The sequence below is a fragment of the Psammomys obesus genome, unplaced genomic scaffold (genome assembly GCF_907164565.1).
Source record: "Psammomys obesus unplaced genomic scaffold, mPsaObe1.curated_primary_1811, whole genome shotgun sequence".
Classification (NCBI taxonomy): Eukaryota; Metazoa; Chordata; class Mammalia; order Rodentia; family Muridae; genus Psammomys; species Psammomys obesus.
The window spans coordinates 2,667,645-2,682,636 of NW_026596158.1; the positions used below are offsets into that span (position 1 = coordinate 2,667,645).

Sequence of the window (14,992 nt, forward strand, 5' to 3'; positions counted from 1 at the left end):
TGGACCCTGAACAGGACCCTGCTCTCGGGAGCACGCCCCTGGTCCAGGTGTTTAAAGGCTGTGATCATTTAATTCAGGGAGACACCAATAATCCAAACAAGAAAAAAAAAAAAAAAAGATACAGTCTTCCCACGCTAAAAGGCTAATATGAACTGGGTACAGTGGTTCCGGCTTGTAATCTCAGCACTGGGAAAGTGGGTGCAGGGAGGACCGTGAATTTGAGGCCATTGGAATAGGAAGACTGTCTCAGAATATCAAAGAGGGAAGGGAGGAAGGAGATGGTAGAGAAGAAAGAGAAAGAAACCTACGTATAATCTTAGAGCTGAGCAAGACTATTAACCGGGAATGTGAGGCCACCTTGAGCTGGGTAGTGAAAATGTCTCAGACACACAGAATTAGGGGCTGGAGAGATGGCTCAGCAGTTAGGGGCACTGACTGCTCTTCCAGAGGACTCCAGTTTCCATCCCCAACTGCCAGCACCCACAGGACTGTTCACTAACTCCAGTTCCAAGTGATCTGACACTCTCTTCTGACTTGTGTGGACATCAGGCACACACATGGAACACCAACATACGTGCAGGCAAAACACCTGTGTGCATTAAATAAGTAAAAAATTTAAAACCACCAAATCAACAAGCTGATGGAAGAAAATGAATAAGCCAAATATAAATATCCAGTGCGCCGGAGAAAAGCTAGTCTGGGGTTGTGAAATACGGGAAAGGAACGATGGACTTAGGGGCAGGGAATCCATTAGTTACTTTTTTTTTTTTTATGTGCATTGGTGTTTTGCCTGCATGTATGCCTACGTGAGGGTGTCAGGTACCCTGGGACTGGAGTTACAGTTAGGAGCTGGCTTGTGGGTGCTGGGAATCGAACAAGGGTCTTCTGGAAGAGAGGCCGGGGCTCTTAACCACCGAGCCAGTTCTCCAGCCCGTTACTTTCTGTTTTGCTTTTTTCAAGACAGGGTTTCTCTGGGTAGCCTTGGCTGTTCTGAAACTCACTAAGTAGATCAGGCTGGCCTTGAACTCACAGAGATACACCTGCCTCTGTCCCCGAAGTGCTGGGTCTAAAGGTGTGTGCCACCGACCCCTGGCTCTGTTAGTTACATATATTTACTTTTCCAGTGCTAGGGGATGGGATCCAGGGCCTTTCGCATGATAGGCATGCGCTCTACTACTGAGCCATCCCACAGCCCGTTAGTTTTTTGATTGAATTTGTTAGCCTCAGTCCTATTACAGTGATTCCCCACTCCACGCTCCTCTGCCTTATATATGCCCTCTTCCGTTAGCATTCTCTGACACTCCACTCATGTCTGACTCTTGTCAGTTTACAGAACTGACAGCTACAGCCAACAGGGAGAAATGGAAATGGCACTTTGTGATTTCCAAGGCTATGTGGTAAATGGCAGCACCGGTTCCTTTCTGTCCCCTAGAACTTACAACTGAGAGGCCTCATCTAGAAAAACCGCTGGACTGAAAGCTTTCAGACCTAACATTTGACAGCCCTGAGCTTGTTTTTTTCCATTTTCTCAGCCCTGATGCTGGACTGCAAGTGAGTAACTTCCAGAGGATTCTACAAAGCTGCCAATTAATCCTTCAATCTCCCCAGACATCACTGAGTAGAAGCGACTGTGCCCTGTATGCTGACTTAGAGAATCCACAGCATGATGAGTGTTTGCTGCTACTCAGCTTTGGGGGCAGCTCGTTACCCAGCCCTCCTGTCAAGCGGATAATCCCCACGTGTCTGAGCTAAAGTCTCACACAGCCTCCTAGTCCTCCTTCTCACCTTGATCAGGATGTTATTATAAACAGCTTTCATTGTTCCTTGTGTCTAAACAGCGACTTTAAAAGGCTGAAAACACAATTTACCTTGTTTCTGACATAGACAACTTCCTCATAGAAACCCACCCCATTACTCTTCATAAATACACATATGGAAACCAACCCTGAATCCTTAAACCCAGCACTCAGGAAGCAGAGGCTCTACCTGCTCTGTGAATTCAAGGCCAGCCTGGTCTACAAAGCTACACCAGGGCAGCCAAGAGAATCCCTGACTCCAAGAGGAGAAAAAAAAAAAATCAGTATTTGTATTTAAATATTTCAACACACACTTTTGGTTTGTTTTGTTTTGAGAGGGTGTTTCACTGTGCACCCTTGGCTGGCCTGCATTTCTTGATTGTGATCAGGTTGTTTTTGAAACCACCCGCCTCTGCTGGGATTACAGGCGTGTGACCGTGCCCAGCTAGCAAACCTCCTTAACTAGAAATCAGTGAGTTTTTCTTCTGAGGTAAACCACCGCTGCAGTGACAGAATGCCCTCCATAGCTCGGATGTTTGAACACTTGGTCTCTAGTTGTTGGAACTACTTGGGAACAATTGGGTGCGATCTTGTTGGAGGAGGTGTGACTGGGAGTAGGCTTTGAGGTTTCAAAGGACTCCCATTTCCAGCGCCTGTCTCTACCTTGTGGTGGTGTGACCTCTCAGCACTGCCCCAGCGCCAGGCCTGCCTGCCTGCCTCTGTGCTCCCCACCATGACAGTCAGGGACTCCAACTCTCTGAAACTGTAAGCCCAAAATAAATATTTTCTTTTGTAAGTTGCCTTGATCATGGTGTCCGATGGCAGCAATAGAAAGGTAAAACAACCACATACAACAAAACTCACAACCTCACTGAGCTCAGCAGGTGCACCCCTGTGTGCCACCCCCGGCATACCGACCAACATTTTGTTTTCGACACAGGCTCTCACTATGACCTCAAAGTCAAGATCCTCCTGCCTCAGACTCGTGGGATCACAGATGCTTGCCACCATGTCCAGCAATCGGATTTCATAGCATAAAGCACCTCTGAGAAAGCAGAAAGGAAGAAAGAAAACGAAAGGACAGCACTTTTCTAACTGAGGCTGCATGTCTTCAGTTGTATTCAATGTGTTGAAGGAGTCAGTATCAAAGAGAAGAGACAGGCTGTCTCCCTGGGTGGCCAGGGCGTTGAAGAGTGAACAGATGTGCTTGTAGTAATGGCAAACTCTCAGAGGTACCGGGAGGAGGTAGCCCGGACTGGGGAGAGGGGAGGGGAAGGGAGTCGGGTCTGCCAAGTGACCATGTGTGAGAAGGGAGGGGAGTCAGAAGGCTTTGGCCCTGAGCAGGGAGAACGTGGCTGAAGAAAGGGAAGAGGGGGGAATGAACCTGGGGAAGCTCCACTAAAGTAACCTGTGGGGAATCAAGACATCTCTTAGACCTGTGGGCGCAGATGGCGGCCAGAAGGAGAGATGCTGGCACAAAGGGAGATGCACTGTTGTCCAACACGGCTGCCGAAGCCCGTGACAGCGCCTTTGTCTCCATCTGAGACATCAAACGGCGCTTCTGAGTTACATGAGTCGGGTCCCATGTTACCTAGACCTATGGGCTTACTTAAAACACACACACAAACTCGGAAAAGAAATTGTTTCAGTTGTCAGGGAAGGGTTACACGTCCATATTAGGACAATCAGCCTTTTTACAACAATCCTTTTCTAAAGATTAATAGTAAACTGGAAAAATGTTAATTGGAGATGTGTGTGACCCAGAACTCATGTTTGGAGCTCAGGACTTCAGATACTGGTCCTTGCCTCCTTCCCTGTTTGAGACCCAGTCTCCACAGGCCAGCTGGCCTGCCAGCTACCTTTATGAGGGTTCTGGGATCTGAACTCGGGTCTTCACACTTGCAAGTGCTTTGCCCACTGAGCCATCTCCCCAGTGAAGAAAGAACAGAACTTTTACAGTTCAAAGTCGTCTGGCCTCAAGGGAGGCTCCTTCCCTCCTCAACCGCATTCTCGGGGACCTGGAAGGTGACGTGGCTGGGGAAGAGGAAGATGCTGGGTCTTCAGTGTGGTCCAAGAGGAGGGATAACTGGGCCTCCACTTTCCTAGAGAAAAGCCGGAGAGGTGGAGGCTGGAGTATGTGCTCCCATTAAGAAGCTGGGGCAGAGGCAGGGGGATCTCTGTGAGCTCCAGGCCAGCCTGGTCTACAAATCGAGTCCAGGACAGCCAAGGCTACACAGAGAAACCCTGTCTCAGGGAAAAACAAAAGGAAACTCTGGGGCTATGGATGCGGTTCTGGAAAGGGGCTTGGAAGAGTCAGGCACCCATCAGGGGTGTCATAGGACCCAGGGGCCCAGTATGGTAGATCCTGGTGATGGAGAGCTGTCACCTTTTCTGCTTCCGGAGCTCTGCCCTCTGAGCTCTTAGAACCCGCAACACAGGGTCTTCCTGAAACTCGCTGCTGTCGGAGTCTGGGGAGTAAAAGGCCAAGCTCCAGAAGGCGGACAAAGTTTGGGACTACCACCATTCTCGAGTGACCCGGAATCCCCCTTACCTTCTGCAGCCTGCAGAAGTCGGGCGGCCTGGGAGAGCAAGTCCTCAGAGGTGGTGTGGCCTGAGGCTGGTGTGGCCAAGGGCCCCGAGTCACCGGCTCCCACTTCGGGCACAAAGGTCTTGAAATCGGGTGACTGGACCTCTGACAGTGTGGATGCCTTTGGGGTTGTAGCCGGCTGTGGATCCCCAGCTGAAAGGGTGGCTTGACTTCTCCAAAGCACGGATCTGTCCGGGGAGGACGCGGCCAGGGCTGTGTGGGACTCTGTCTTGCACTCACGCTGAGATGGAGGGGGTGGAACTTGGGCTTGTGGAAGTGTGGCCTGGACTTTGGGAGATCCTGCCTCATGTGGAGGCGGGCTCTCAAGGCGAGGAGGCGTGTCCTCCAAGCTGTCGGGGAACAGTCTAGCTGTCACTACCTGGCCCAGGGCGCCCCTGAGCTGGGAACTCTGAGCCTCCAAAGCTGCAGTGTCTGGCCCAGTGGTCTCCCGGGGAGGCGAAGAAGCGCTGGCCCTCCGTGGCTTGGGGCGCGGCTTATTGGGCTGGGCAGGGCTATTCAGCTCAGGGGTGGTTGGCCCCTTAGGGGTGTCAGGTAGTGGAAGGGAGGAAGCTGGGGCAGCGGGGGTGGAAGCCCAGGGAGGTGGTGTGGGGGCTGGAGGCTCTGGAGCGGAGACCTGCGGAGCAGGTGTCGGGGCTGGGGCAGTTGGAATGGAGGTCGGTGGTGCTGGGAAGGAGGCCAGGGGAGCAAGGGGGGAGGCTAATATTGGGGTAGGAACCATCCCGAGCGGGACCCAGGGATTGGCTTGTGGGGCCCAGAGAAACCCTGGGGGCCTGGGGGCCCAGATGTGTGGAGAGGGCGCAGAAAGAGGGGAAGGCCTCTCCACACAGAAGGCCGCTGGGGCAGGAGGCTGGGCCATACTGCTCCATAGTGAAGCACTGTTAGGCTGGGTCCCCTGGGAACCTGGATTCATGACAGGGACAGGAAGAGTCTGTAGACAGAAAGAGGTATCTGAGACAGGAAGGAAGAGGGGAAAGGTCCTCTGTCACCTTCCGGTGTCCCTTATCACTGTCAGGCTCTCTCCTCCAACTTACCTGAGTGCTGATGGCTGGGGTCCTAGGCAACACCCAGGTCCCATCACCCTCGCCTCCTCGAGCTTGCTCCAGCTTCTGAGCCTGCTCCAACTTCTGAGCCTGCTCCAGCTTCCGCCGCTGCCGCCATTGATACAGAATGTCTTCCTCAGGCTTTAGGGTTGCCTGGGAGGAGGCTGGGTGGGGAGCAGGGATGGTGGCCTGGGATGGTGCTGGGGCTGCTGCGGAGGAAGTGGAAAGGGCTGAGGAGAGAGCTCGGGGTGATGTCTGCTAGCCACTCTTCTCCTGTGCCAGAGGGCGGAAACCACAGACTCCTTTCTCAAGTGGGACTCAGCGTTGGGGCTTCCCTCTCCTGTGGTTTTGCTTTGGAGCCTGAGCTGGATTTGAACCGGCGATCCCCCTGACCCAGCCTGCGCTTACAAACAAGTATACCCAGTTTATGATTCTACTTGTATTTCCCTTCCATGAGTCTTTTGGCCACTTCTCTCCCCTCTGCTGGTCTGGCTCTGGTCCAGGTGCTGAGAGCAGCCACTGGACGCCGTTAACATCCAGAAGACAATGCACCCGCCATGCTCTGAAGTCTTCTGACAGCCAGGCCTCACCAGGCCGCCATGGCCCAAGGGACTGCCAACGTCTCCCACCTGTGCCACACTGCTCTGTCTCTGGCCCTTGCCTTGTCTCTCTGCGTATCTCTGGAACTCACTATGTACCAGGGTGACCTCCAACTCACAGGCCCACTGTCTCTACCTTCCAAGTGCTCAGATGAAAGGTGTGTCCTTGCCATAATCCCAGCACAGGGAGGCAGAGGCAGGCAGATCTGAGTTCGAGGCCAGCCTGGGTGACACAGAGAAACCCTGTCTCAACCCCACAAAAAAGGCATGCTGTCTTAGGCCTGTTTCCCCCTGGCCTCTGGTCTTACACGGCCTATGCTGGCCTCAAACCCTGTACGCAGCTGAGACTGACTCTGATCTTCCTGCTGGGGCTGCAGCATTCCCCACCAGTTTATATGCAGTAGAGACGCGGGTAGAGACCTGGGTTTACATGCAGTACAGACGTGGGTTTGACTGGAACACATTGAGATTTAGCAGAGCCTCGTGACACTTCCATATACTTAGCTACAAAAAAGCTCCGTCTGATTCACTGATACAAACAAACCGTGATGTGCACAGCGGTGCCCTCCTGGAACCCCGGTGCTGGGGAGGCCGCGGCAGTGCTACCGAGAATTCACGGCCAGCATGAACTACACATTAGTTTCAGCACAGCAAGACCCTGGGCCAAAGAAACAAAACTAAAACCAATAAAGCATGACCACTTCCTCTAATCTGTGCTAAGCTTTTTGGTTTTGTTTATGTTCATAATGGCAGGGAGTATGGTAGGCCTGTCACATCCCTGACAGCTACTTTTGACAGACATATAGGAAGGGCCTCCCAGGTACTCACGGACTCATTTCATCCTCACAATCTCTGTGAGCGAGGGCTCCCATTATCGTTCCTGGTTCTCAGTTAGAGAAACATGGAAGTCACACGGCTAGTAAGTAGACAAGATGGGATTTGAACCTGGCTACCACTACGCCTGCCTTACCTCCCGGGACAGGTTCTTTGGGACTAGAACCCTTGATGGAGTCCGGATTGAAGGTCGCAGAGCAGGGAGAGAGGCCATCAGAGTTGACAGGGAAGAAGCTGCTAGCATCGCTGGGACTGAGGGAGGAGGAGGAGAGGGAGGCCTTGCTGTGGGGAGAATGGACCAGTGAGGCAAGCAGTGAGGGCCATGTGGGGGCGGGGGGAGGACACACGAGGACTATCACCTGCGCTTGAGCAGCTTGGTCGCTCTGCTCTGTAGGCTCAGTGTCTCCAGGTCCAGCAAAGACGAGTTCCACGAGTTCAGGCTCTGCAGTGAAGGGACCAGAAGCTAGTCTGTGCCAAAGGCTGCGAAGCCAGGGGCTGTCTGCACAAGGCCTAGGGACCCATATTCCACCTGCGGCTTTCCTGCGGCAGGGAAGGCTACAGTCTGCTCCTCCACTGGGGAAGACAGGCTCTCTTTCCTGCTTTGGCTTTTGAGACAGGACCTTACTTTGGAACCCAGGCTGGCCTTGAACTCTCCATTCTGCTACCTCAGCTACCCCAGTATTGATGGCTTTGTGGGTAAAGCGCGCTCTGTACAGGTCTATGACCTGAGTTTGATCCCTAGAATCTACACAGGGATAAAAGAAGAGAAGCAACTCCTGAAAGCTGTCCTCTGACCCACACACACACACACAGACGGGGGGGGGGGGGGGGCACACACACAACCAGACACACACCAGATTTAAATTTTAAAAGGAAAAGGTTGAACCTGTCTTCTTGACCAGACCAGGTTAATCCAAACATTCTATCAAATAGTTCAGTGACTGACTCGAGAGTGACTGAGATTGGGGCTACAGAGATGGCTCAGCCATGAGGATAACCAGCTCTTCCAAAGGATCTATAATCAACTCCAGGCATCCACATGGCGGCTGACAAATGTCTGTAACTCAGTTGCAGGGATCTCTCACCTTTTTCTGACCTCCATGAGCACCAGGCACACAAGCATTGCACGAACAAACATGCAGGCAGAACGTCCATACACATAAAATAAAACAACTTAGTTAAAACAAAAAAGGAGAGAGAAAGAGAGGAAGGAAGTCAGTCCAATCCCCAGTCCTACTTTCCACTGTAATAGCTGAGTAACACGGCATCAAAAGCTGCTGGCAGCCATCTTGGTTACTATAAGGAGAAAGTATGCGAAGACTGAGCCCAGTAAACAGAAAAAGAGCTGAGAGCTGGGTTCCTCCCAACACATGCAAACACAGAGGATCTGGCTCAGGTTCTGAATGCTCAGCGCACACTTCACACCACTATTTTGAAGGCGGAGGTGGGGCCAGGCAGGCCACTAGGCTCTTGAAGAAACATCTACCCCTGGTCCCAGCCTGCACTCGCTTCTTCCTGGTCTGACGGCACAACGACCCCTCCCACAGCACACTCCTGTCACGCTGCACAGACACCCTGACACTGTCAGGTGTTTCGGTCATGGCAACATGAACGTAATGAAGACAGAGGCACATATACTTTCTTAGAGTTTAACATTGCGCTTAACCAGCAAATCCTCTTGTTAAATCTTATTCTAGTATTATTTTCTTGAGATGGGATGACATATAGCCCAGAGCAGCCTCAAACTCTGGTGACTTTAAACTTCTGATCTGGGCTGGAGAGATGGCTCAGAGGCTAAGAGCACAGGCTGTTCTTCCAGAGGTCCTGAGTTAAAGTCCCAGCAACCACATGATGGCTCACAAGCATCTATAATGAGATCTGGTGCCCTCTTCTGGCCTGTAGGTGTTACATGCAGGCAGAACACTGTATGATGAATAAATAAATCTTAAAAACCGCACAAACACACCCACCCACACACACACACACACACAACTTCTGATCCTCCTGCCTTCACCCCCTGACTTGACAGCTGTGTGTCAGCATGCCTGCTTTCTGTGGTGCTGGGGATCAAGTTCAGGGCTTCCTCAGGGAGCCACATCTTTTTGTTTATGATTCTTTAAGACGATCATTGTCTCTAATTCTGTCCCAGGGCTGGTACTGTCAGTTTGTACACAAGACAAGACAATAATGTCACCTGCTTTGCTTTCTCAAGAGGAGCTGAAGCCAGAGATGAAGTGGACATCCCAGTGGGAGGCGGACCTGTCACTGCAGCTCTTCCTTTAGGTCCACTGGGTCCTGCTGGGAAACCTTAGCTGAATCACAGGGTCACAGGGACAGGAAGAGCGGCAGGCCCTGGATGGGGAAACACTGCAGGTACCTGCTGCAAGGTAACTGCTGAAGTCCGACTTGGTCTGTAGCCACCAAAAGTCAGCTGGGGTTGGGCCTGCGGACTGGCGCTCCTCTCGGCTCGTGGGCTGAGCTTGGCGGAACCTGTTTATGTACCTGTAAGTGTCAGGGGATGACAGGCAGATGGAGTGAGGGGGCCACCGAGGATCATGCATTACGGAGAATCTAGGCGCCACAGCCCTCTATCACACACATGAAGTCGCCTGGTCCTAAAAGAATGCTGTGTAAACAGCTCTGTTTCTGATGGTTATTATGGGATGCCTTCTTCCTCTTTCCCCCCCAAGAAGCTCTGGTACTCACTTGGCCACCACTGAGTCCCCGCTGTCAATTAAGGTGAGTGGTGGAGAGGTATTTTGTCCCCCAGTGGTACTGAGTGGGGACTGGGTCCCTGAGCTGGATGACCAGGACTCCTCAGACAGCTCAGGGGAACCAGCTGCCATGGCCTTGGGAGCTTGTGGCCTTTGAGACCTGAACGAACCCGGGATTTAAATTGGGAGAAAACACAAGAAGAAACGGTCAGGCCAGAAAGGTGATCCTGTAGGGAATGAACACACATCTCAGCAGCTGAAAACAGGAAACATCCCCCAGTTACTTAAGTGGGGCTGTGGTCGGGGGTCCAGGGGCTATCGGGGAAAGCCACCAGCAGCAGGGTGTGGGTTTGTTACTCTCTCGGCCCAGTTCTCATCACATGCCTTCCTTCCCTCCAGTGGCCACTTACTGCTATCAGTCTGAGGCAAGGAACTTTCCCTGGAGTGCCCTCACCTTGTCGCTCCAGTTCTAGCTTCTTGATGGCCAACTGGGTTGTCCATCCTGGGGAACATTTCCAAAGGGGTTGTCTTGGGGAGTGAAGACTGGCAGGCTATGAAAGAAGCAGAGCACAGTAAGAGGAAGACAGAAGCCGACAATTCCCATGGAGTAAGGGAAGAAATGGTCTACAATTCCCATGAGTCATCACTTCACAGTCAAGCTAATGCTAGTAGAGGCGTGATTCCCACGAGCTTTTAAAAGAGACTTAGAAGAAGCGAGGAGCTGGAAACTGGTAGTTCTCAACTCTGGATCCAGCCTAGGAGGAACTTTTATTATTATTTTTGAGACAGGGTCTCACTCTCTAGCCACGGCTAGCCTTGCTCTTGAGGTAATCCTCCTGCCTCAACCTCCTGAGTACTGGGATTACGGAAGCTTTAAAAGAGGACTTTTTAAACTACAGACTCAATGTCACAGGTGTAATGTTCACCTGTAATCCCAGCACTCAAGAGGCTGAGGCAGGAGGATCAAAAGTTCCAGACCAGAGGCTGGAGAGATGGCTCAGTGAACACAAACATGAAGACCTGAGTTCAAATCCACAGAAGCCGTGTAAAGCCAGATGTGGTCACAGGGGTCTGCAATCCGAGCACGAAGGCCAGCTGGCCTCTAACACTCCAAGGAGAACATCAAAGCGATCCCTGCCTCAGCGCGGTGGGAGATAAGGGCGCCTGAGGTTGTCTGACTTCCACATGGCACGCCCACGCGTACACACAGAAACAGGTGCGCTCACACACACAGGCTACAAGAGAGATCGTGTCTCAGAACAAGGACATGTCAGAGCTTCACGGTTCTCACTCCAGGCTAACAGAACCAGAATGTAAGGAAACGGGTGAAACGCTGCATCTTCTCCACACTATCCAGGCAATTAAAAAAAAAAGATTTTTATTTTATGTGTATGAGTGCTATGCCCGTGTGTGTGTGTGTGTGTGTGTGTGTGTACTTAATTTCAAATCAGGGTACTTAATTTCCATCTCTTTAAACATTTTTCACGAAGCCCATTTCAGGGAGCTCTAACTAAGACCACGACTGAAAAACAAGTAATTTAGCCAGGCATGGTGGCGCATGCCTTTAATCCTAGACTCAGGAGGCAAAAGCTGGAGTTCAAGGCCAGCCTTGTCTACACACGTCTACAGAGTGAGTTCCAAGGCTGTCAAGGCTACACAGTAAACCTGAAAAAAAAAAAAACAACAAAAAAAGTAATTAAAAAAAAAATGAAAACACAAATGAAAAAGGGAAAACAAAAAAAAATACAAATGAAAAAGGGAAAACAAAACAAAACAAAAAAAAACAAAAAAAAAAAAAGAGGGAGAGAAATAGACAAAAATAAAACAGTCACGACCAAACCGTACATTGTACGTTTCTGGTTAAACCTGTTAAGGGGAGGGGAAGGTGGCGGCCCCCAGTGAAGAACGAGTAGCTGGACTACAATCCCCATGATTCACCGCTCTCCTCCTGGGTGAGAAACTCCAGAGACAACATCCATGGGTGTCTGGGACAGTCTGGAAATTAACGACTCAATTTCCAAGTTTCTTTTAGGCTCCCTTAGGCCCACCCAGAGGGAGCAAAAGACCTGAGACCCCAGAGACGCTGCAGCGCCCAAGCTGCGTAGTATCTTGGGAATTGTAGTTCCTGCGCGGTTGGGCCGGGGACCCCAGGCTCCGGTCGACCCGTGCCGCCTTCCCTAGGCTTCCTGTGGTCTCCGAGAGAAGAACCAACCTCACCTGCACTCCTTCCGGCGTCTGCCGCAGCGGGGGTGCCAGCCGGGCTCCTTCGGGGGGCCAGCCGCGTCCCGACCCTCCTCCCTTGGCAACGCTGCCAGCCCCGCCCCTTTCCGGGCGGGCGGCCAATGATAGACTAGAAAAGTGACTGGAGAGCGGCCGAGGGGCGTTCCCTCGCGGCTGGCGGCCACGCGGCTGAGAGCGAGGGTTTGATTGGGGACGGGGGGGGACGCGCAGCGATGATTGGCAAGACCGTGGACCAATAGGAAGGACCGGAGGCGGGGCTGAGGCTTGGAAGCGCGCTGGGAGTCCCTGCTTTTCCTCAGTCCTCTCTAACCGCCAGAATAGCTGCTGAGGGCCCCGCTCCAAGCCCGACCACGGGGGTTACGGGGCTGCCCGCGGGCGTCTGCGTCCACGCCGACTGCCATTCCTCTAGCAGTTGAGCCGGCAAACCCATCCTGATGGTCCCCTTAACCCCTTTCCTCTTGCTGCTGAGCAGCTGATAGCACTCCTTGCCAGGCCCGGGCTCCTGGCCCAGGTAGTGGGATCAAAACGAGCTATTTCGGGCCCCGGCGCGCAGTCCCCGCGGGCCAACGTGGAGTGTTCCGGCCCACGCCCCCTGGCCGCCGAGCACCCGAGGCTGAGTCAGAGGCACGGAATTAGGCCCGACCTACCCTGGGGCAGGGTCTGGTCTGTGTCCTCCTGACAGCCTGGCGTGGGGGCGGCATTCTCCAGGCATCTTTTACCAAGACTGGTGCGTCATCCTCAGAGCTGCCAGCCGGGCCGAGATGGATTAAGAGGACTGGACACTCTTTGGTGGACTTCTCGGGGCCCAGGGTCCCAACTGCCACAGCGATTCGCCACGCCTCTACGGGTCTGCCTCCCAAACCTTAGTGTCCCCTGCTGGAAAAGGAAAAGGGCCTGATGACAGTTCCCCGGTGTCCTTTCCCAGGCATCCAACGGGCGTTCAATGACCGGCCAAGTCATTATTGAAGTTTCTAAATAAGGCTTACTAATGGCCGAGCCTGGCCTCCATCCCAGTGTCCCTGAGAGGCCCGCGGGGGCGGCCCCGGGCGCAGTATAAATCGGAGACTGCGTGCGCTTGGGCACTGCGGGACCCAGGGTAGCAGCGGAGGAGCAGGATGGAGATCCCGGTGCCCGTGCACCCTGCCTGGCTGCGCCGCGCTTCGGCGCCTTTACCGGGTTTTTCCACTCCGGGACGTCTCTTTGACCAGCGTTTCGGCGAGGGGCTGCTTGAGGCGGAGTTGGCGTCACTGTGCCCCGCTGCGATCGCCCCCTACTATCTGCGTGCCCCCAGTGTGGCGCTGCCCACAGCCCAGGTGCCAGGCCAGGGGAGGGGGACAACCCAACCACAACAAGACTAGGGCTCTGGTTCACCCTGGGGCGGGGGCGGGCGGATGCCTGTTGATGTTGAGCTTAGGGGACGATGTGTCCCCCTCAGTGGGCCATTGGGTGCGCCCTGAGTGTGTGGCCCGAGGTCGGTTACTGTCCCTGATGGGTGGGGCGTGGGGTCACTCTCGCCCGGAGTCTGATGGCTGAAGGAGACCGTTGACGGGGGAACCTGGGGGAAAGGACAGCGAGTCCTGACGGGCTGGAATGCCGCTCTAGCTGTGGACGGTGCTGCCAAGTCTCCCAGACGGGTCCTGTGGCTTGATGAAGGGGGTCGTGGGCCCTCTAGAGCGGGGGAAGGGTACCTGTGAAGGTAGAGGGGCGGTCCCGTGCGTGACCTGTGAACTCTGGAGACGGGGAAGCGGCACCTTGTTTGTTAGCATGGCGGAGACCTGGCGGCTGCGGGGTGGAGGGCTCAGGGCAGGTCCTTAACCTGTTCACCCTGTGGATATGGAAGTCTGGGAGCGGTGGGCCCAGTGTCTACAAGAGGAGGGAGGGGACCAGTTATTGTGTGTGAGGTCGAGGTTGTGGAGTTCCTCGGCGGCAGCGCCGTAAGCTCCTGGGGTAGTGGGTGCGAAGCCCCTCCTGACGGAAGCCCCACGCCCACCCGGGGTGCGCAGGTGCCCACGGACCCTGGGCATTTCTCCGTGCTGCTGGACGTCAAACACTTCTCGCCGGAGGAAATCTCCGTCAAGGTGGTCGGCGACCATGTGGAGGTCCACGCGAGGCACGAGGAACGCCCGGTGGGTGTGCAGGCCGATGGGGCGGCGGGGGCGGGCGGCCGGCAGGGAGCATGCTCAAGCCCCTCTCCCCTCCCCGCCCCAGGATGAACATGGATTCATTGCTCGAGAGTTCCACCGCCGCTACCGCCTGCCTCCCGCCGTGGACCCTGCTGCGGTGACCTCCGCACTGTCTCCCGAGGGCGTCCTGTCCATCCAGGCCGCACCAGCCTCGGCCCAGGCCCCGCTTCCGGCACCGACTGCTGCCAAGTAGGGGTCCGGGCGTTACAGGCCGAACCTGGGAAGCCTCTTTAGGCTACCTTTTAAAAGCCGATCTGACTCCGTCGCCCAGCCAGATGTCCCGATCGCTGTCAAGACAGTCCTCCCAACCCAGTCTAGATGTCCTCCCCTGGGACCTCTCCACCCAAAACCCTACTGCGCCTTAGAAACCCGGACACCGCTTAGCCCCGCCCACAGCCCTCAGGCCCCGCCCATGACTCCTGTGTGGCGATGGCACAACCCTACTGTCACCCTCAGTAGGGTGTACTCAGGCTTCCTGCTGTACTTCTAACTTTAGAACACCCCAGTGTGTCACCAGAGCAGCGTGGTAAGCGCTCCGAGTCCAGGCCTGTCACCTAGTTCACCGCAGTGACTATTGGGCTAGCCAGTCTGGGGGCCAGCAGTGGCATTCCACATCAGAACACCATCGCCTGGTCTACCGGATTCCAGATCCTGTTCTATATATAACCTGACACTCCTCTGCCCCGGGCACCTAAATTCTTGAATCCTGTTCTGACTTCCAATCCTTGGGATACCTATTCCTGACCAACCATGACCCCCAAACTCAAATTGTACAGACACCCCAACTTCCCGGACGTGCTAGGCGATGCCCCAGAGCCCCTGAGCTCCTTTATCCCGGCTCCCCATTGGCAGCCAGCTCTCCCTACAGCCACCTCCACATCTCAGTCACATCTTCATTCCCAACACTGTCCCTGTCACCTCAGGCCTTCCTACCACCAGTCCCCAATAAATGCGCTAGAGATTTGTCAGTTGCCTTC

The 14,992-nt window shown here is 54.0% G+C and overlaps 2 protein-coding genes across 5 annotated transcripts; one reads left to right on the forward strand and one right to left on the reverse strand.

Annotated features, from left to right (window-relative positions):
- Positions 1-3,424: 3,424 nt before the first annotated feature.
- Positions 3,425-12,536, reverse strand: Proser3 (proline and serine rich 3). 4 transcript variants are annotated; one of them, XM_055594732.1, is made up of 11 exons: positions 12,480-12,536; positions 10,046-10,142; positions 9,584-9,751; positions 9,255-9,379; positions 9,072-9,175; positions 7,237-7,319; positions 7,014-7,159; positions 5,436-5,653; positions 4,348-5,332; positions 4,183-4,264; positions 3,425-3,898 (listed from the first exon to the last, which is right to left on the reverse strand). In XM_055594732.1, exons 2-11 carry the CDS (start codon positions 10,102-10,104, stop codon positions 3,757-3,759), a joined length of 2,112 nt encoding a protein of 703 aa, XP_055450707.1. In that variant the 5' UTR covers positions 10,105-10,142; positions 12,480-12,536; the 3' UTR covers positions 3,425-3,756. The 4 variants fall into 4 exon arrangements, with proteins under 4 accessions (XP_055450707.1, XP_055450708.1, XP_055450706.1 ...); XM_055594733.1 differs by lacking the exon at positions 12,480-12,536 and adding an exon at positions 11,809-11,897 and having other exon boundaries at positions 9,072-9,172; XM_055594731.1 differs by lacking the exon at positions 12,480-12,536 and adding an exon at positions 11,809-11,897.
- Positions 12,128-14,979, forward strand: Hspb6 (heat shock protein family B (small) member 6). The gene is made up of 3 exons (XM_055594736.1): positions 12,128-13,145; positions 13,836-13,958; positions 14,041-14,979. Exons 1-3 carry the CDS (start codon positions 12,948-12,950, stop codon positions 14,206-14,208), a joined length of 489 nt encoding a protein of 162 aa, XP_055450711.1. The 5' UTR covers positions 12,128-12,947; the 3' UTR covers positions 14,209-14,979.
- Positions 14,980-14,992: the final 13 nt, after the last annotated feature.

Coding starts and splice junctions, on each gene's coding strand:
- Proser3 (XM_055594732.1), bottom strand. CDS start 10,104: ATGTTCCCCAGGATGGACAACCCAGTTGGCCATCAAGAAGCTAGAACT. Junction 9,176..9,254: donor CAGCAGTTACCTTGCAGCAG/GTACCTGCAGTG, acceptor AAGGTTTCCCAG/CAGGACCCAGTGGACCTAAA. Junction 5,333..5,435: donor CCCCAGCCATCAGCACTCAG/GTAAGTTGGAGG, acceptor TTCTGTCTACAG/ACTCTTCCTGTCCCTGTCAT.
- Hspb6 (XM_055594736.1), top strand. CDS start 12,948: ATGGAGATCCCGGTGCCCGTGCACCCTGCCTGGCTGCGCCGCGCTTCG. Junction 13,146..13,835: donor TGGCGCTGCCCACAGCCCAG/GTGCCAGGCCAG, acceptor CGGGGTGCGCAG/GTGCCCACGGACCCTGGGCA. Junction 13,959..14,040: donor CGAGGCACGAGGAACGCCCG/GTGGGTGTGCAG, acceptor TCCCCGCCCCAG/GATGAACATGGATTCATTGC.